Source organism: Trichechus manatus, unplaced genomic scaffold (assembly GCF_000243295.1).
Source record: "Trichechus manatus latirostris isolate Lorelei unplaced genomic scaffold, TriManLat1.0 scaffold00219, whole genome shotgun sequence".
Taxonomy (NCBI): Eukaryota; Metazoa; Chordata; class Mammalia; order Sirenia; family Trichechidae; genus Trichechus; species Trichechus manatus.
The window spans coordinates 2,159,680-2,175,456 of NW_004444155.1; the positions used below are offsets into that span (position 1 = coordinate 2,159,680).

A 15,777-nucleotide genomic window follows, 5' to 3' on the forward strand; every position below is an offset into this window, starting at 1 on the left:
GGAGGGCAGTCCATAGAGGATTCTTTGTGGACTTGGTGCCGAGCAGGGTTGGGGGACCTCCAGGGAGCAGGGGCATAGGGAAGGGAACCAGGAGGCCTGGACCTGAGAGTGGAGACTCCTGTCTTGTGGGCAGGAAGTGTGAGGTACAGAGCAGCTAGGAGCCTGGGGAGGCAGCTGAGCGGGGAGGGGTGTGTGTAGTGGTGGTGAGGGGGGAGCGGAAGTCGGAAGCTCGAGCTGCCACATTCAAAGGGCGGACGGACTGTGCAGCAGGGGCTGCTCCTGGGGCGCCTAGGCTAGCTCATCCCTTCCTGGGCCCTTCAGAGGTGAGCTTGGGGCAGGGGCTGGGAGGGACCTGGGGGAAGCAGTCTTTGGAAGGCCATGTGTGGGCCCTCGTGGCAGAGGGCAGGTGGGCAGGAAGGTGGCGAGGGCTCTGTGGGCCGCGTATATGCCCTACTGCGTGCCTTCACACTAACTGTGAGCCTGGCCCTGTGCTGGAACCCCTGCCCTGCCCTTTCCTTCGCTCTGACCCCTCTTGCGGCAGTCTACTTCCCCTCCCAGTCTGGCCCTTTCTCAGATTCCGTGCTCTGGCCTCCACTCACCTCAGTGGTCTGCCTTCCCAGAGTCTTCAGTCGTGAAGGAAGAAGGGCCTGCTGTGGGCCCTTGAAACTGCTGTGGCAGAGTACCCATGGGGCCTTTCATGGCCAGAGGCCCCACCCCAGACCCTCCCCAGGGAGACTTCACCTCAGACCCTCAAGGGATGGAGGGAGGCCAGACTGGCCAGGGATTGGAGGGAGCTGGTGGGCAGGTTTGAGTGTCGTAACTGTAGGAGCAGGTTAGACTCAGACTCGGCCGTTACGGAGCACCCAGCTTCACTTTGCCTTGTAGGCCCCACCCAGAGGCTCCATTTGGCTGTAGGGAACCCTGCTGGCTGGTCTGCCAGGACAGCTCTGGTTTAAGCTTATTGTCCCAGTGTGTTTATTGACAGCACCCATGCCACTCTGCAGAGTGTCCCTATTTGTTATCCTTGTGGTGAAGGGAGCCAAGGAGAGGAAAGACTCCCACCCATTGCCTCCAAACACCCCCTTTCTCTTGGGCCTGAAATCCAAAATCCCCCAGTTGGAGTCCCTCTGCCAAAATGCTGGGAAGGGTAACTGCCTTCAGCTGATGATGAGTGCCCCCAGCACTGTGGTACCTTCACCAGCTGTAAAGGCATGAACCCCAAACAGGACTGTCTCGCCCACCTCCTGGGGCACCAGAGCATCACATAGCTCCTCTTCTGCAGATAAGGAAGGCACCCAGCATAGGGATTGAAACCTGGGCAGCTGAGCTCTCTGCAGCAGGAAGGTGAAAGGTCCAAGGAAGGGATGAGGGAGGCGTAGTAAGGATGGAGGGTGACCCCTCCTGATGGCCCTTGTCCTTCACTGTAGCAGCCGCCCTTGGGTGGCACCTCTCCTCCCATCATCTCTGCCCTCTCCTTTCTCCCTCAGGCCTGAGCCCAGTCCGGCCTCATACCACAGGGCCTCAGCACCACTGGCCTCTCTGCACATTTTCATGAAGGCTCCTTCCGGTGTGGGCAGGATGTGGGGCTTCCTGTACTCACTTCTCTCACGGTGCTGCGGGCCCAGGTTCAGGCAGGGGCTTCTGCCCCGGGACTTCAGACTGGGGAAGGTTGGGCCACCTGTGGTTCCTGCCCTCAGGAGCAAACACACCTGACCCATCCCCTGCCTCGGCTCTGTGGGGACAGGGTGGCCACCACTTGTATCCCTTAATAGGCCAGAAGCCTTCATACCTTTTCCACAGGAAGTAAAAAATGTCAAGGGTACAAGGAAGCAATGCTTGCTTGCTGAGTCTGGAAGCATAAAGGGGGCGTGAAGGAGACACAGAGAAAGAGAGACAGAGACAGAGAAACAGGCACTCTGGAATGAGAGGCTGAGGGCAGCCTTCTCGTGGAGCCGAGAGCTCAGGGCACCAATGGGCTGAGGCACGGCTGACGGCTTTTGGTTTGTGTGTTCGTTTTTGTTCATTTCGGCTTCTCTGACCTGACCTGCAAAGCAGCAGATTTAAACTGAGAAGGATATACTATTTTTTGAGCACCTGCCAAGGGCCAGGCCCAGCATTTGCACTCACAGACCCATTCCTATTTATAACAAGCCTGCACAGTAGCTTTACTTGATCTTTTTTCCTTCTCTTACAGATAAGGAAGCAGGTTAAGTATTTGACCTAGAGTCACATGGCTCATCAATTGTAGACTCAGGATTGGAGTCTAGTCTGTGAGCCCCCAAGTCTGTGTCTTAACCATCATCCTAAAGAGGGCCCTGGAGGGCAGGAGTACAGGATGCCAAAGGTGCCACCTTCCTTCCCCAGGGCAGGCTGTGCCCTGCCAAGGTGCCAGGGCCTCCTGTTCTTTAGCCAGAGTACGAGGCTGCATCCCCAAGGGCCTGGCAAGGCGAAAAAACAAGGGCAAAACCAAACCTGTTTCTAAAAAGTACAATCCAGGTGTCAACTGGGCTCCTCCTGTCCCATAGGATAGACAAGAAATTGCCTTGAAGCCCCAGGGTGGGTGTGGGTGGACGTGGGAGAGACTTATGTCTTCTAGGTCCCACAGCCCTTAGTTTCAGAGCCCTTGATCCCCCATCAGCTAGGATACAAAGCTCAGCCCAGCCAGTGTGCTCCATGAGAAACCCCTCCAGGGTGAAAATTCCATGAAAAGTAGTCAGCTGTGGTCAGGATGAAGCGGGTCCCCAGGGAGGTTCCACAATGGAGTGGCACCACCTCTTCCCCCCACCTCAGCTGTCTTCCAGCTTACTCTCCTCACTCTCTCCTGAAGTTCCAGATCATTTTTCTGGATTATGCAGAGCCATTCCACTCTGCTCAGAGCTTAACCTTAAACTGTCTGAGTCATCGTGGTGCTTAGAGAAATGAAGGGCCATTTTATTTTAGAATTATGAGGCGCGTGGCAAGTCCCTTTTATTGCTGATTCTCTTCCCGCTCTCTTGTTCTGGTTAGGACACCTGAGGCAGATAACCAGTCTCCGCCCAGTGGACTCCACTCATGGCGACCTCATGTGTCAGAGTAGAACTGTGCTTCATGGGGTTTTCAGTGCCTGATTTTTCAGAAGTAGATCACCAGGCCTGTCTTTCGAAGCACCTCTGGGTGAACTCAAACCTACAACTTTTCAGTTAGCAGTAGAGCACTTACTGTTTGCGCCACCCAGGAATTCCCTGAGACAGGAATTTCAAAAGAGATACTGCTAAACACCAGGAGTGGGGCAGGGTGGGGGCGGTGCTCGTGGAGGCAAACCAGAAAATTCTAGATGCGTAAGACCAGGGCTCTGCTTCCCAATTCCTGGCCCACCTGTCCGTGATACAGGTTGGTCTCCACCCTTTGATCCTTCCCAGACCAGGCTGCCCTTACCCAGGGGACTGGTGGGACTGCCTTGATGGCCACAAGAAGTGACTTCACCCTTCAGGTCATCCCCCCCAACTTCTCCTACCCCCTACCCCACCCCCATTTAGGGAAGAGCACTGGAAAACAAAAACAAAAAGTCTCTTAAACACAGAGCGTTCTCTACACAAGCGAGGAGCACAAAGAAGAAAATTGAATAGATTTCTGCAAGTTTCTTCCACTCTGTTTGGGCTGCTGCCTGGGAACCAGAGCCCGTGCGGGCATTTTGGCTGTGGTGCTAGCAGGGGCCCACCTTGGGGTGTCAGGGAGAGCATTGCCCTCAGGGCACTGGGCTTCTGGGGAGGAAGGGATGACTGGCTGATAGGCAGACTGGCCCTCAGGAGGGAGCCATAATGCTATTACGATGTTAATTCTTCTTCCCCAAGCCTCTGTCTCCCCAGTCCTCTAGTCAGGTTGTTGAGGAGGGGGCTTTCTGGGGGTTCATCCCATTCATTCATTCATTCATCTCTCCTCTTAATTTTCACAAACTTTTCCCGAATGTCACCTCTGAACCAAATAGACACTGCACTGGACAAAGGGAAAACCGATGAATCAGAGTGACTGCTTCACAAGGAATTCTGGAGCACTCACAGAGTTAATCTGTGGGCCTTCGGAGAGAGTGGTACTGAAGAGAGTAGCAGACTTGGGTTCAAGACCCAGGTCCTGCACTTACTAGCTGAGCTGCCTTGGGCAAGTTTCTGAAATGCTCTGAGTCTTAGCTTCCTATTGAGTAAGAAGGGGATGTTACCACTTGTCTCCTTTGTGGGGTGGTTGGCAGGATAGATGAGCTCAGGGCCATAAAGCACCGAGTTCTATAGCTGGCATATTGCCGGGGCTCACTGCACTATTAATACGTTCTCCATGGGGCTGCATTGCCAGAGAAAATATAGAATGTCCACTGAAATTTGAATTTCAGATAAACAAATGTTCAGTACAAGTATGTCCCAAATATCAAGCACCCTGCATTTTTGTTTGCTAAATCTGGCAACCCTTCCATGAGGTTGGGTGCCACTGTGTGGAGCTGACTGCCTGAACCTGGGACCATCTCCCACCAGGCTCTGTAGCCACAGGTGTCTCGTGGGTGGCCCTGAAGTTCTCAAGCCAACTTTTTAATCCACTTGAATTAAAGTATAACCATATGCCTCCCAGAATTTTGTAGATAGAAGTGGTTATAACAAAGTGAGTCACATAAAGGGATTAAGCCATTCATATTTATTTACTGAGACACAGCATTGAAGGAGAAGCCCAAAGAACCTGCCTTCCTGGCACTTACAGTCTAGCGAGGGGAGGCAAACTAGATCATGTTAGTAGAGGCACAGGATGATTACACGTTGCGATAAATGCTCTGGACTGAGCGTGAGGGATGGAATGTAGTCAGGTTGAGTTCAGTTGATTTCAAGCGTCGTGGCTCAGTCAGACTGCCTACTGTGGCCCCCGTCGAATGCTGCCCCTTTCCTTCTGTCATCACCTTGGGCAGCTCTTCGTTTTCCAGTCCTCACCCTTCCCCTTTCAGGCTCTTCAGACTCTCCCAGTATTCCTGCTCCTCGCCCCCCCATGTGTGTCAGAGTAGAACGGTGCTCCATAGGGTTTTCAGTGGCTGATTTTTCGGAGGTAGATTACCAGGCCTTTTTCTTCTGAGGTGCGTCTTGGTGGACTTGAACCTCCAACCTTTCAGTTAGCAGCCAAATTGCACCACCCAGGGACTCCCGAGGAAAGCCGCTGTAGCTCCTCTGTTTTTTTTTCCCCTCTGAATCCAGTAAGGAACACCTGGCTTCTTCTGGGAAGGTAAATTCAATACTCATTGTCTAGCATAGTCATTAACATTTGCCGGTATCACTGCTTTATTTACATATACATATTAATTCATAAGTTCATATTTGCAAAGAAGGACCCCTGAGCACTGAACTCCATCCTGGCCCCGGCTCCTCCCACCGTTCTCATCCGATTATTGGCAGGCAGGTGGGCTTTTTCCTGTCAGGTGAGTTCACTAATGAGAGTGGCGAGTTGATGTATTCCTGACGCCCACAGGAACGTGCTCCAAGGTGGGCGCACATTCAGATACAATGTGTGGAAGTGTGGGGGGTGAGGACAGGAGAAGGGGTCATGGAGAGGAGACAGCTTGGTACAAATAGACGGGATGGGAGGAGGCAAGGGAAGTGGGGCTTGGGGTTTGGGAAAGGAGGCCATCGGTGAGGGCTTGGTTAACCTGTAAACCTGGTGCTTCTCCCCACCTCTCACCCTAGCTACTAATGGAGAGGCCTTCCCAGTCATTTCTTGAACCTTATGGGCTGGTTGAGGAGCCCTGGTGGCGCAAAGGTTAAGGCATGGCTGCTAACCGAAAGGTCAGTACTTTGAACCTATCCAGTGGCTCTGTAGAAGAGACCTGGCGATCTGCCCCTGTAAAGTTTAAGCCTAGGAAACCCTATGGGGCAGTTCTGTTCTGTCCTGTAGGGTTGCTCTGAGTTGGAATTGACTGACAGCATACAACAACAGCAGTATGAGCTGGTTACTGGAGGAGGCTGGAGTGATGGGGTGTTTCACCTCCTTGCTGACTTTGGTTCTTCTCCACCAGGCAGGCCTGGGGAGGGTGATTGGGAACCAGGATGTTGCAGCCGAGTGCATTAACCCAGGGACTCTGGAGTTCGCCATGGTACTGCCTCATTTCTCTTGGGCACTCTCTTGACAGAAGGCATAGGGCAAAGCGATATTTTCCATGTGACTTTAAACAATAGGTAGAGCCCACCTGACCTTGGTTTGACCTTGGTTTAAAAGCTGTGAGGGTTACCATTTATTGGGTGTCAAACAGTGTGCCAAGCCTGGGCTGAATGCTGGACACAATTCATCCCGGTTCACCCCCAGCACACCTCTGGGGTTGGGCTCCGAGAGGCTAAGTAACTTCCCAGGTTCACTCCCTCAGCTGGAAAGTGGCTGGGTGAGGGCTTGAGCTCACACCTGTTTGGTCATTCATTCAGCTGCTCACTCTACTGTGGGCACAGAGGAATCGTCCCCGTGGGCCTTTTATGTGTGCTGGTCAGGCTGATAGGCTAGGACAGGGCATGGTCCTCCTACAACCTGCTTGTGTCAGGACCTCAATTGGGGGTGATGCTGGTGAGGGGGGTCTGGTGCTGAGAAAAGCTACTGGGGCAGCACTCTGTCCATGTTAGAGGCCGAGACACCTACAGCAGAACTCGGCTGCTGTGGGTGCCTGAGGCAGAGCTGGGTTTAAGAAGAGCCACAGACTGGAGGTCGGGTGGTCTGGGGTCAGATCCAGGCCCTTCTATTACCACCTGTGGATTTTTAGACCAGTCTCATTGTTGGCTTCCTTGTCTGTGACATCAGGGACAAGTCCAGTGCCTGCTTACCTTCCAGGCACCTGGGTAACACAAATGGTTTGCACTCAACTATTAACCAAACGGTTGCTGGTTCTAATCCACCCACCAGTGCTACAGAAGAAAAAACTGGTTATCTGCTACTGTAAGATTACAGTTGTTGAAAACCCTATGGAATAGTTCTACTCTTTAACACATGGGGTTACCATGAGTCAGAATCGACTTGATGACAATGGGCTTGGTGTTTTGGTTTTGCTGACCTCCCAGGGCTGTTGTGCGGTTGGATGGGTGGTGGCTAAAGAGGAGCTGGGCTAACTGTACGTGCGGAAAGGACTGTTGTCTTGGGTATCTGGACATCACATATGGTTATAAGTTATGAGCATGTGTGTGTGTTCATACCCTTGCTGCCAAAAATATTTAGATAAAACTTACACACACACACAGTTCTTCAAGACTGTAAGTGAAGAAAGTGAAAACAAGAAAAAAATATGATGAAGCCAAGGGTACATTTAATACTAGAAATACATGACATAAGGGCCTGTGTACTTGCTAGAGGTATAACCCTGCAGTTTCTGACAGCCTACACCAAGAAGGAAACGGGTTGGGTTCTGAGTTCCCCAGTGTCCATTGGATAAAAACAAGCAGGTTGTTCTGAAGAAGCAGGCCCTCCTGGCCCTGAACCCTGAGAGCCATGGACACCGTGGGTCCATATGGTGCAGCGTGTTTAGAGAAAATAACTGCCGGCTTCCTTGTTTGCTTCTAGGGGGCCCCCACCCCACCAGAGTGTGGCCAGTGCACAGGGCAGCTCTGAGTTGATAGGCTGCAATGATGCTGCTCTGGGCCGCCATGGCGTCCTGTCACCAGCATGCCCCCCAACACGCACACAAGGCAGGGACCTCTTCTCTGTGCAGCACGTGGCTTGCGCGGTGGCGGGGCGGCAGGGCTGAGGTGCCCTCGCTCCACGAGGCCGGGGCTTGCCTTGCTGAGCCCCTGCTCCCACCCTGGCCAAGCTGCACGGCTGTCACTGCTCACAAGAAACAGGCAGGCTAGCTGTGTGAGTGGGGCACGCCCCAGGACAGGAGCCCTGGGCAGTGACAGTCGGACCGTGTGCAGTCTTCCTTTCCCGGGTGCCTGCTTCTCCGGTGGGTCTGTTCCATTCTCCTTGCCTCTAGTCTATGTCTTTTTAGCTCCCACATACTTTAGTTTGCATGTAGTTTGTGGCTTGCCACTGCTGTCACACAGCTTTGGGGCATTTTCACCTTCTGCCAACACCACAGTCTCTCAGTTCTGCAATCCAAATTCCCAAGAGAAGGGTCTGATTTGGCTAGTTCATCCTTTTCCGCTAAGCCACTTCAGCCAAAAGATGGACTGTCTTTGGGGCAGGTGCCGCCTAGCCTTGACAGCCTCTTGACTTGCTCTGGGCATTTCCAGGGTAGATATGGATCCCCAGCGACTCCCCTGGCCAGCACGCACCCTAATCTACACAATGGGATTGTGAAGGCAGACACTTCTGGGGGCTCCTGTGCAGCTTTCGCTCTTTGGATGATGGGTGACGACAGACTTTCTGACCACCCCAAATCCACGGAATTTCTCGACATCTATTTGGAAGACAACCTGCAGCCCAGCCCAGGAGTGCCCTCGAGGGAACCGAGCAGCCACCCTGAATCTCCTGGACCTTGCAGGGAGCAGACCTGGGCCTTTGACCCTCCTGATTCCAAGGGGCAAGATGCCCCCAGGGGCCCTGACACAGAGCCCGTGCATCTGGAGAGCTGCTCTTCCCAAGGGGAGCACAGGCAGAGAACAACACCCCCTGGGTCTCCTGGAGCCAGCCATCCTCTGGGGAGCCCACAGCAGAGCCAGAGCACTTCCGCCCAGGTCATGTTCTGGGCTGGCATCCTGCAGGCCCAGATGTGCGTCCTTGACCTGGAGGAGGAGCTGGAGAAGACGGAAGGGCTCAGGGCTGAGCTGAGATGCTGCCTCCCCACGGCCCCTGCAGATCTACCCCGCTTCCCCTCCAGCCCAGTGAGTCCCCCGGACTCAGGCCCCCAGCCAAGGTCCCCACCCATGGAGGAGGACTCACGGGAAGACATCAGCAGGCCTGAGGGGGAGAGCCAGGGGTGGCTGAGGGAGGGAATGCCAGGCTCTTCTCCGGAATGGGGTGCCGAGGAGGAGAGTCTGTTCTTCGACAACCCCCTCTTCCTGGAGAGCCCGGGCTCGGAGACCAGCGCTTCCGGAGAGCATGTTTCCTGGAGGTTCCCAGACACCCTTGTGGATGGGAGGACTGAGCCTGAGCACCCACAGACCCAGGAGCCCCCCCTCCCAGGAGGTTACGTTCCCTGGAAGCTGGGAAGTGAGCCAGATTTGGGGGACGGCACAGATGATTCCAGTGGGCACACCGCCCCTCCGGTCCCTGTGCCCATCTACAAAGTACATTCCCTCTCCTGGGCCACAGAGGGCATCACCGAGGGGTCTCCTGCAGCACTTCCGGGCCAGGTGGAGAGTGAGGTAAGGCGAGTCCTGGGAACCCACCCAGGCTGTTCAGGGCAGCGCAGACGGGGAGGGCCTTCTTCTGGGGTCTCCAGGCCCAGAATGCTCTTCTCAGATGCTGGGGTCTTTTGGGATCCTGGGATAATATAGCAGAAAATAAGGACTGGTTTGGCCTTCAGAGTTACAGGAAATATTATTGATGCCATGATGTCACTTGGGAGCCCTGGTAGCTCAGTGGTTAGGAGCTACGGCTGCTAACCAAAAGGTCAGCAGTTGGAATCCACCAGCTGCTCCTTGGAAACCCAATGGGGCAGTTCTACTCTGTCTTACAGGGTCACTATGAGTCGGAATCAACTCGACAGCAATGGGTTTGGCTTTTGATGGCACCTGAATATCATGGAGATTAAGGCCACGAATGCCTCCATCTAGCCAACCCCAAAGGACTACATCTGAGTACATTTGGAGAACAAACAGCTCCTCCAGTTGCAGCCTGTTCCAGGCCATTCTCAGATTCTGCCCTTCCTACTTCCAAAGCATTCCCAGCTGTAACAGGGCAGGGGTCAGCCTGCAAGAGTGACCTCTTCCCCTAATGGGGAGATGTCTGTTTTAGTAGTCCCACCCGCTCTTTTCTTGAGAGATTTCAGCATTTTGTTACTTTGAACTCACCATCTCTCATTCTCCCCCACCGCCCCTCATCAGTAGATCAGGCCCATATGACAATGGCAGGGATCCTTCGTATCAGCTAGGGTGGGGACAGTAGGGAGCACAGTTCTCCCACAGAGACCTCTGCCTAAGAGATAAGGTGGCACAAGATGGCATAGCCGGGGCTGTAACTTTCTAATCTCCCTAATCCCACAGAACAATAGAGAACTATTAGCCAGAGCAGTGCTCATACCTAAACCCCGAGATCAGAGGAGCTCCCTGAGTACTGATTGAAATCCCCTCAACCCATAGGCCGGCCAGGTCCCCAGTGTTGGGTGCTTAGCTATGTCCTGTGGAGGTGCATTCTCTCAGGACCTTCTTGCTGTAGGGGCCTGAGAGGGAGGCCTGTGATCACCATCTTTGGAGCTGGGTTTTGCTTGAGTTCTGGGATGGTAGAGCCCAGCCCAGTGCCTGGGGCCTGTCGCCTCCCTATAACAGCCTCTCCTTGGGCTGGGGCCCCTAGAGGCAGGGCCAGCTGGGTGGACTGGAGGGAGAAGGATGGGGGCAGAGAAAACTAGAGGCCTTTTGGATGTGGGAAAGGCCCTGGAGGCAATTTCTCTCGGGTCAAACCTCTCTCCTCTCCATTTCCTCTCTCCCTAAGAATTCCTCAAGGGACGTGGTTGATCTTGCCCCATCTGCAGCATCTTGTGTGGACAGAGCATTGGCCTGGGAGTCAGGACACTTCGGATCTGGCCCAAGCCCTGCCACACACCCTGTGCAACCTTGGGTAGGTCACTTCCTTCCCTCTCTGGGCCCCACCTTTTCCATCTGTACAAAGAGGAGCATGAACCCAGTGATTCCCAGGGCCTAGCACCAACGTTCCTAGGATGTAGTGTTTCTCTCACGAAGGATTTCTTTTCTGACTGAGAGTCCAGACTGGTGCCATTGTCTCCTGGGCAGGAGGATGGGAAGGGGGGGTGCTTCTGTGTACCTCCTAGTCAGTCTTCCCCTCCCCTCCTTTCCTCCACCCTGCCTGGCTTCTCCCCCTTCTCCTCTCAGGGTCTCCAGGGTTAATGGAAACTCCGTGCTTCTCTCCACAGGCCATGGCCTGCCCAGAGGGTTGGCAGACCGAGGAGGCTTCTTCCTGGCCCCAGGTACCTCTCAGCTCCCAGGACACAGGTGAGACCCAATCTGGGGGGAGGGGATTAGTCTCCTGGGAAATTGGGTGGTGTGAGGCTTTGGGATCTGGAATGAGGACAAAGGTAATTCTTGGGTCCATGGCTATCACTAAGAGGTCTGATTGTATTGTACTGGAGCCAGACAGACTTGGGGGAAATCCTGCCTCTGCCTCTGTGACTTCATCCATAAAACAGGTATAAAAATGCTGATCTTATAGTGCAAATGCAAAAACATATAAAAGAACTAGCATTTTTGATGCCCAATTCTTAGTGGTTCAACGAAAGTCCTGAACCCCTGGTTGCCTTGGGGCTGGAGTCCTGGGAGGCTCTGCCTGCCGCCTCCACATGTGGGAGAGGTCACTGCCTGAGGGAGGGACAAGACATGCTGCCTGGCTCCAGGGGAGGAGTCCTGGGGGGGGGGGGAGTTTCTGGAGGTGGCAGTCCAGGCCGTTCTCCTGGCTCTGCCAGTCCCCTTGACCCACAGCCAGCCTCCCGCCTGTGTGTCAGCCTCGCCCCCACATTCTTCCTTAGGTGAGAGTGATGCTGAGCATCTGCAGGATTCTGCCACCTGCGCCTTGGTCCCTGGCCCCTGGGGGAGCCCAGCTTCTTCGCCAGAGCTGAGCAGCCCAGAGTCTGAGAGCCGAGGTCCTGGCCCCTGGCCCAGCCCTGTGTCCTCCCAGGAGGGGAGCCCCCAGCTGCCATGCCACCACTCAGGTAGCATCGTCCCCAAGAGGACACTTAGTGCTTCACACCTTTCACTCTTGGAGACAGATGGGGCAGAGCCAAGTTCCGTGGAGAAAGAGAAGGCAAGGGAGGCCCCAAGCTCAGAGGAGGAAGTAAAGAGTGAAGACACAGTCAGAACTGCAGAGGCCAGAGCTGTCCAGCTGGACATTCACTCGACTTCTACAGAAGGGTAAGTGTCAGACTAAGTGGCTATCTGGCTTCTAGTTATGGATGCGTGTAAGAATAATCTGATCTGGATGGAGCATGAGAAATGCACACTGGGATTTGACTAAGATTCACTAAACAGGAGTCCCAGCGTGGCACAAACGGTTAAGCACTGGACTACTAGCTGAAAGGTTGGTGGTTCAAACCTACTCAGAGGTGCCTTAGAAGGTCTGGTGATCTGTTTCCGAAAGGTCACAGCCTTGAAAATCATATGGAGCAGTTCTGCTTTGGACATATGGGGTCACCATGAGTCGGAATCTACACAATGGCAACTCACAACATTTACTAAGCCAGGATTTTTTGACTGGGGATCAGCAGAGTTTTGAGAAAGACTGGAGGCTTTGAAAGGACAAGAAATGACAGAGCAGACAGTCACACACTTGGACACAGTTTTGGAATGTGCTCAGGTGGGGCCACATGGGAAGTGCCTAAGGCAGGAGACCAGGAGAGGAGGGAGAGGAGAAGGTGTTCAGAGAACCTGACCAGGGCCATGTGCTTAGAAAAATCGTAGCAGTGTTAGGCAGGTTTGGGGAGTGGAAGGTCAGAGCTTGTGACGTGGGGGTTATGGACTGCTTCGAATTTGAGGAGGTGTCTGGGAGAAATTCACCAAAGAGCTTCGGGCCAGGGTGCTGGCCGGGCTTGCAGGGGAGCAATAAGGGGAACATTTTATTGGAACCCAGGGAATGTACCCCAGGGCCCACAGCAGGATTGAATAACCCTAGAATGGTGGCCAGAGATAGGAATGAGCCAACTGGGAAACCAAACTTGATTTCTTCCTTCCCCAAGCTATTGCTCCAAGGCTGCGGTCTCGGAGGTCTCTACACTGGGAAGGGGGTTTCATTATCTGGTTGCCCAAATAGGGGTACTGAGGAAACTAGGAGGAACCGGGGTGGTTCAGGCTATGGACCTAACGAGCAGTACCTGGAGGGCTAACCCCTCCCATCTCATCATCCTTGGGTGATGGCGACCCAGCATCAGTCAGCACCAGAAGCCAAGGCACCATCTCCCTCATGCACCTGGGAAGCTGCGCTGTCCCTGGAGCTGTTCCGATGGAGGTTTGGTAACCAGAGAAGCCTCTGAGAATCTAAAAAGGAGACATGCATTATACTAGAAGTTAAAGTTAATCTAACTTAAAACGAGTAAGTAAATCCACCTAAAGTGAGAACCATACTTGCATAATAAATAAAGAAAAAAGGTTTAATCAAGGCTTTACTGTTGTTGTTAGGTGCTGCCAAGTTGACTCTGACTCATAGCAACCCAACAGGACAGAGTACAACTGCCCCATAGGATTTTCTAGGCTATAATATTTACAGGATCAGATTGCTTGGCCTCTCTCCCACGGAGCTGCTGGGTGGGTTTCAACTGCTGACCTTTCGGTTAGCAGCTGAGCACTTAAGCGTTGCACCACTAGGGCGCCTTCTTACAGCATCACTTTCATGGACTTCATGAAATTCTCCTGCAAGATTTGTCTTTTCAGTTTTCATTATGTTTGCCCTGCATTGTTGGATGTTTATGAGCCTAGGGAAGCAGTGAGAGGTTATCAGCAGAAGCAGACATTCGTGTTAAGGGGAGAGGGCTGTTCATCTGAAGTCTAATTTTATAAGTGCTCAGTTTATTAGTGAATATTTTCATATTTTGATGACTTTCGCTTGCCTGCACGATACCCATAACTGTGGTAACTTGGATAATAAATATTCAAGTAACTATAAGATCCCAGACCTGGTTATGATGTTGCAGGGGAAACAGAAGAGTCAGCTAGAGGCTGGACTTGGTGACTTCCGAGATTCTGAGTGTTTTCTCATTCTGCCGGGGGTTCCCTGAGGCTGTTGACAGTTGTAATTTGTCACCGTCCCATCCCCTCATGGTAAGGGAGTTACTTTACTGCAGAGCTACTAGATAAGGGATGTGAAAGGTTGAAAGCCCCCTCTTTCCTCCCCCAGCTGTCACCATCCCTGAAGCCACTCTAGCTTCCCGTTCTTGGCCCCGTCTTTACACCTTTCTGAGCTCCAGGTCTAGGAATAGAGACTGGAGCTGTAAGTGGCAGGTGGGAAGGGAGCAAGGAAGCATTATGAGGATGGCAGGATAGGTGAGAAAGATGAACAAATGCCTGCTGAAGTTTGGGGAGATGATGCCACCCCACTTTGGGTGAGATTCAACACCAATGTACGTCTCCAAAAGGCTGATGCACCCCCCATCTGAGGTGAAATAAGCTTGGAACACCCCTGTGGTTTACCTGAGAAAGTACTGAGTACCCAGCTGGGCCTCAAACCTTACTGACCTTGGATGAATTTCCTCCCACTTTGGGTTCTCCTGGTTCCCAGCCCAGGCCAGGTCGGGTCAGGCTGGCTTTGATTCTGCCTTTTCCCTGGGGAGGCTCTGGGCCCAGTTCCTCCCCTACCTTTCAAGGCCTTGAGCTTCAGCTCTGATCCTGAGCTCTGGGCGTGGACTCTAGGATGCCCTTCCATGACTGACCTGCAAAGACACTTGACCCAGGACCCCTGGGTATCTAGCCTAAGTGGCATTGAGAACCTGTGGGAGTCTGAGAATACCAATGGACTCTTCCAGGCTTCCTGAGAACCCCATGCCCCAAGTACAGTCCCCAGAGGAAGGCCAGAGGCCACAGGCTGGAGACAAGCTGGCTAATGGCGTCAGGACCGACAAGGTGGCCTGGAACTTGGCCTCACGCCTCTATCACCTGGAGGGTTTCCGGAAGTCTGAAGTGGCTGCCTACCTGCAGAAGAAGTAAGGGGCCTTGAGCCTGAGTGAGGCTGGAGGTTGAGGCAGGACACAGAGGAGCTGCGATGAGCCCCTCCCCTGGCCACGCTCCCCATCCTTGTTTCCCTCCAGCCCCATCACTGACCTCTCACCCCTTTATTCTTGCATAGTCCCTCCCCATCCTCATCCCTTTTCTCCTTGATCCCTCTCCATCCCTACTTCTTCTCAGCCACACTTGTATCACCTCTTCTTCATGCCCTTGGTCCCTGCTAACAGCCACTGGATCCTGCCACCTTACCCACCTCAGACTCCACATGTCTCTCCCACTCCATGTTAGAGAGAGGTGCCAGCTACAGACCGGACCCTGGCTGCCCCCTTACCCTCCTGGGACCCAGGACCCCGCCTGGCTGTGCCTTTTCCTTGCCCAGTCTGCCCATCAGGCCCCATGATATGTGCAGGCCCTGGGGGCCCCTCTGCACCCGTGCCCTGCAACCCAGGTCTCTGGCTGCAGGCTTCACCCCCATTCTCCTCTGCAGCAATGACTTCAGCAGGGCTGTGGCTGAGGAGTACTTGTCCTTCTTCCAGTTTGGAGGCCAGAGCCTGGACCGTGCCCTCCGGTAACACCTTTGGGCCCTCCCTAGGGAGACGATGGGGGAGGAATGGCTACAGGGCCACGGCACCAGGCCTGAGGCAGCGACCTGATTAAGCCCTAGATCCTGGGGCCTGCAGGGCCCTCTCAGCCTGGGCTCTGCTTGTCTTTGGCCCTCCTTCCCAGGGGCTTCCTCCAGGCCCTAGTGCTCAGTGGAGAGACTCAGGAGCGAGAGCGAATCCTCTACCAGTTCTCAAAGCGCTTTCACCACTGCAATCCCGGGGTCTTCTCCTCAGTAGGTAGGGAAAGGCCAGCTCTGGGGGCAGGGCAGGGGCTTTGGGGTGCCTGGGAGACAGATGGACAGAAGTGTGTCCTCCGTGTTTGCTCAGGCATTCACTGGTATTTCAGTGGTGGTGGCGTACGTGTGTTGGGGTGGGGAAGGGAA

The 15,777-nt window shown here is 53.8% G+C and overlaps 1 protein-coding gene across 3 annotated transcripts in view; it reads left to right on the plus strand.

Moving 5' to 3' along the window:
* The first annotated feature begins 242 nt into the window (after nt 1–242).
* Nucleotides 243–15,777, plus strand: part of PSD4 (pleckstrin and Sec7 domain containing 4) — a 29,320-nt gene continuing 13,785 nt past the window's right edge. Inside the window, exons 1-9 of one of the 3 annotated variants that reach the window (XM_023742818.1) lie at nt 243–323; nt 8,205–9,278; nt 10,564–10,689; nt 11,003–11,081; nt 11,612–11,725; nt 11,852–11,993; nt 14,594–14,770; nt 15,280–15,360; nt 15,519–15,631. In XM_023742818.1, coding sequence (XP_023598586.1) covers nt 8,316–9,278; nt 10,564–10,689; nt 11,003–11,081; nt 11,612–11,725; nt 11,852–11,993; nt 14,594–14,770; nt 15,280–15,360; nt 15,519–15,631 — 1,795 coding nt within the window. In that variant the 5' untranslated portion in view covers nt 243–323; nt 8,205–8,315. Of the gene's footprint in view, nt 324–8,204; nt 9,279–10,563; nt 10,690–11,002; nt 11,082–11,611; nt 11,994–14,593; nt 14,771–15,279; nt 15,361–15,518; nt 15,632–15,777 lie in introns of all 3 variants that reach the window. The other 2 variants (XM_023742817.1, XM_023742819.1) reach the window with 2 other exon arrangements.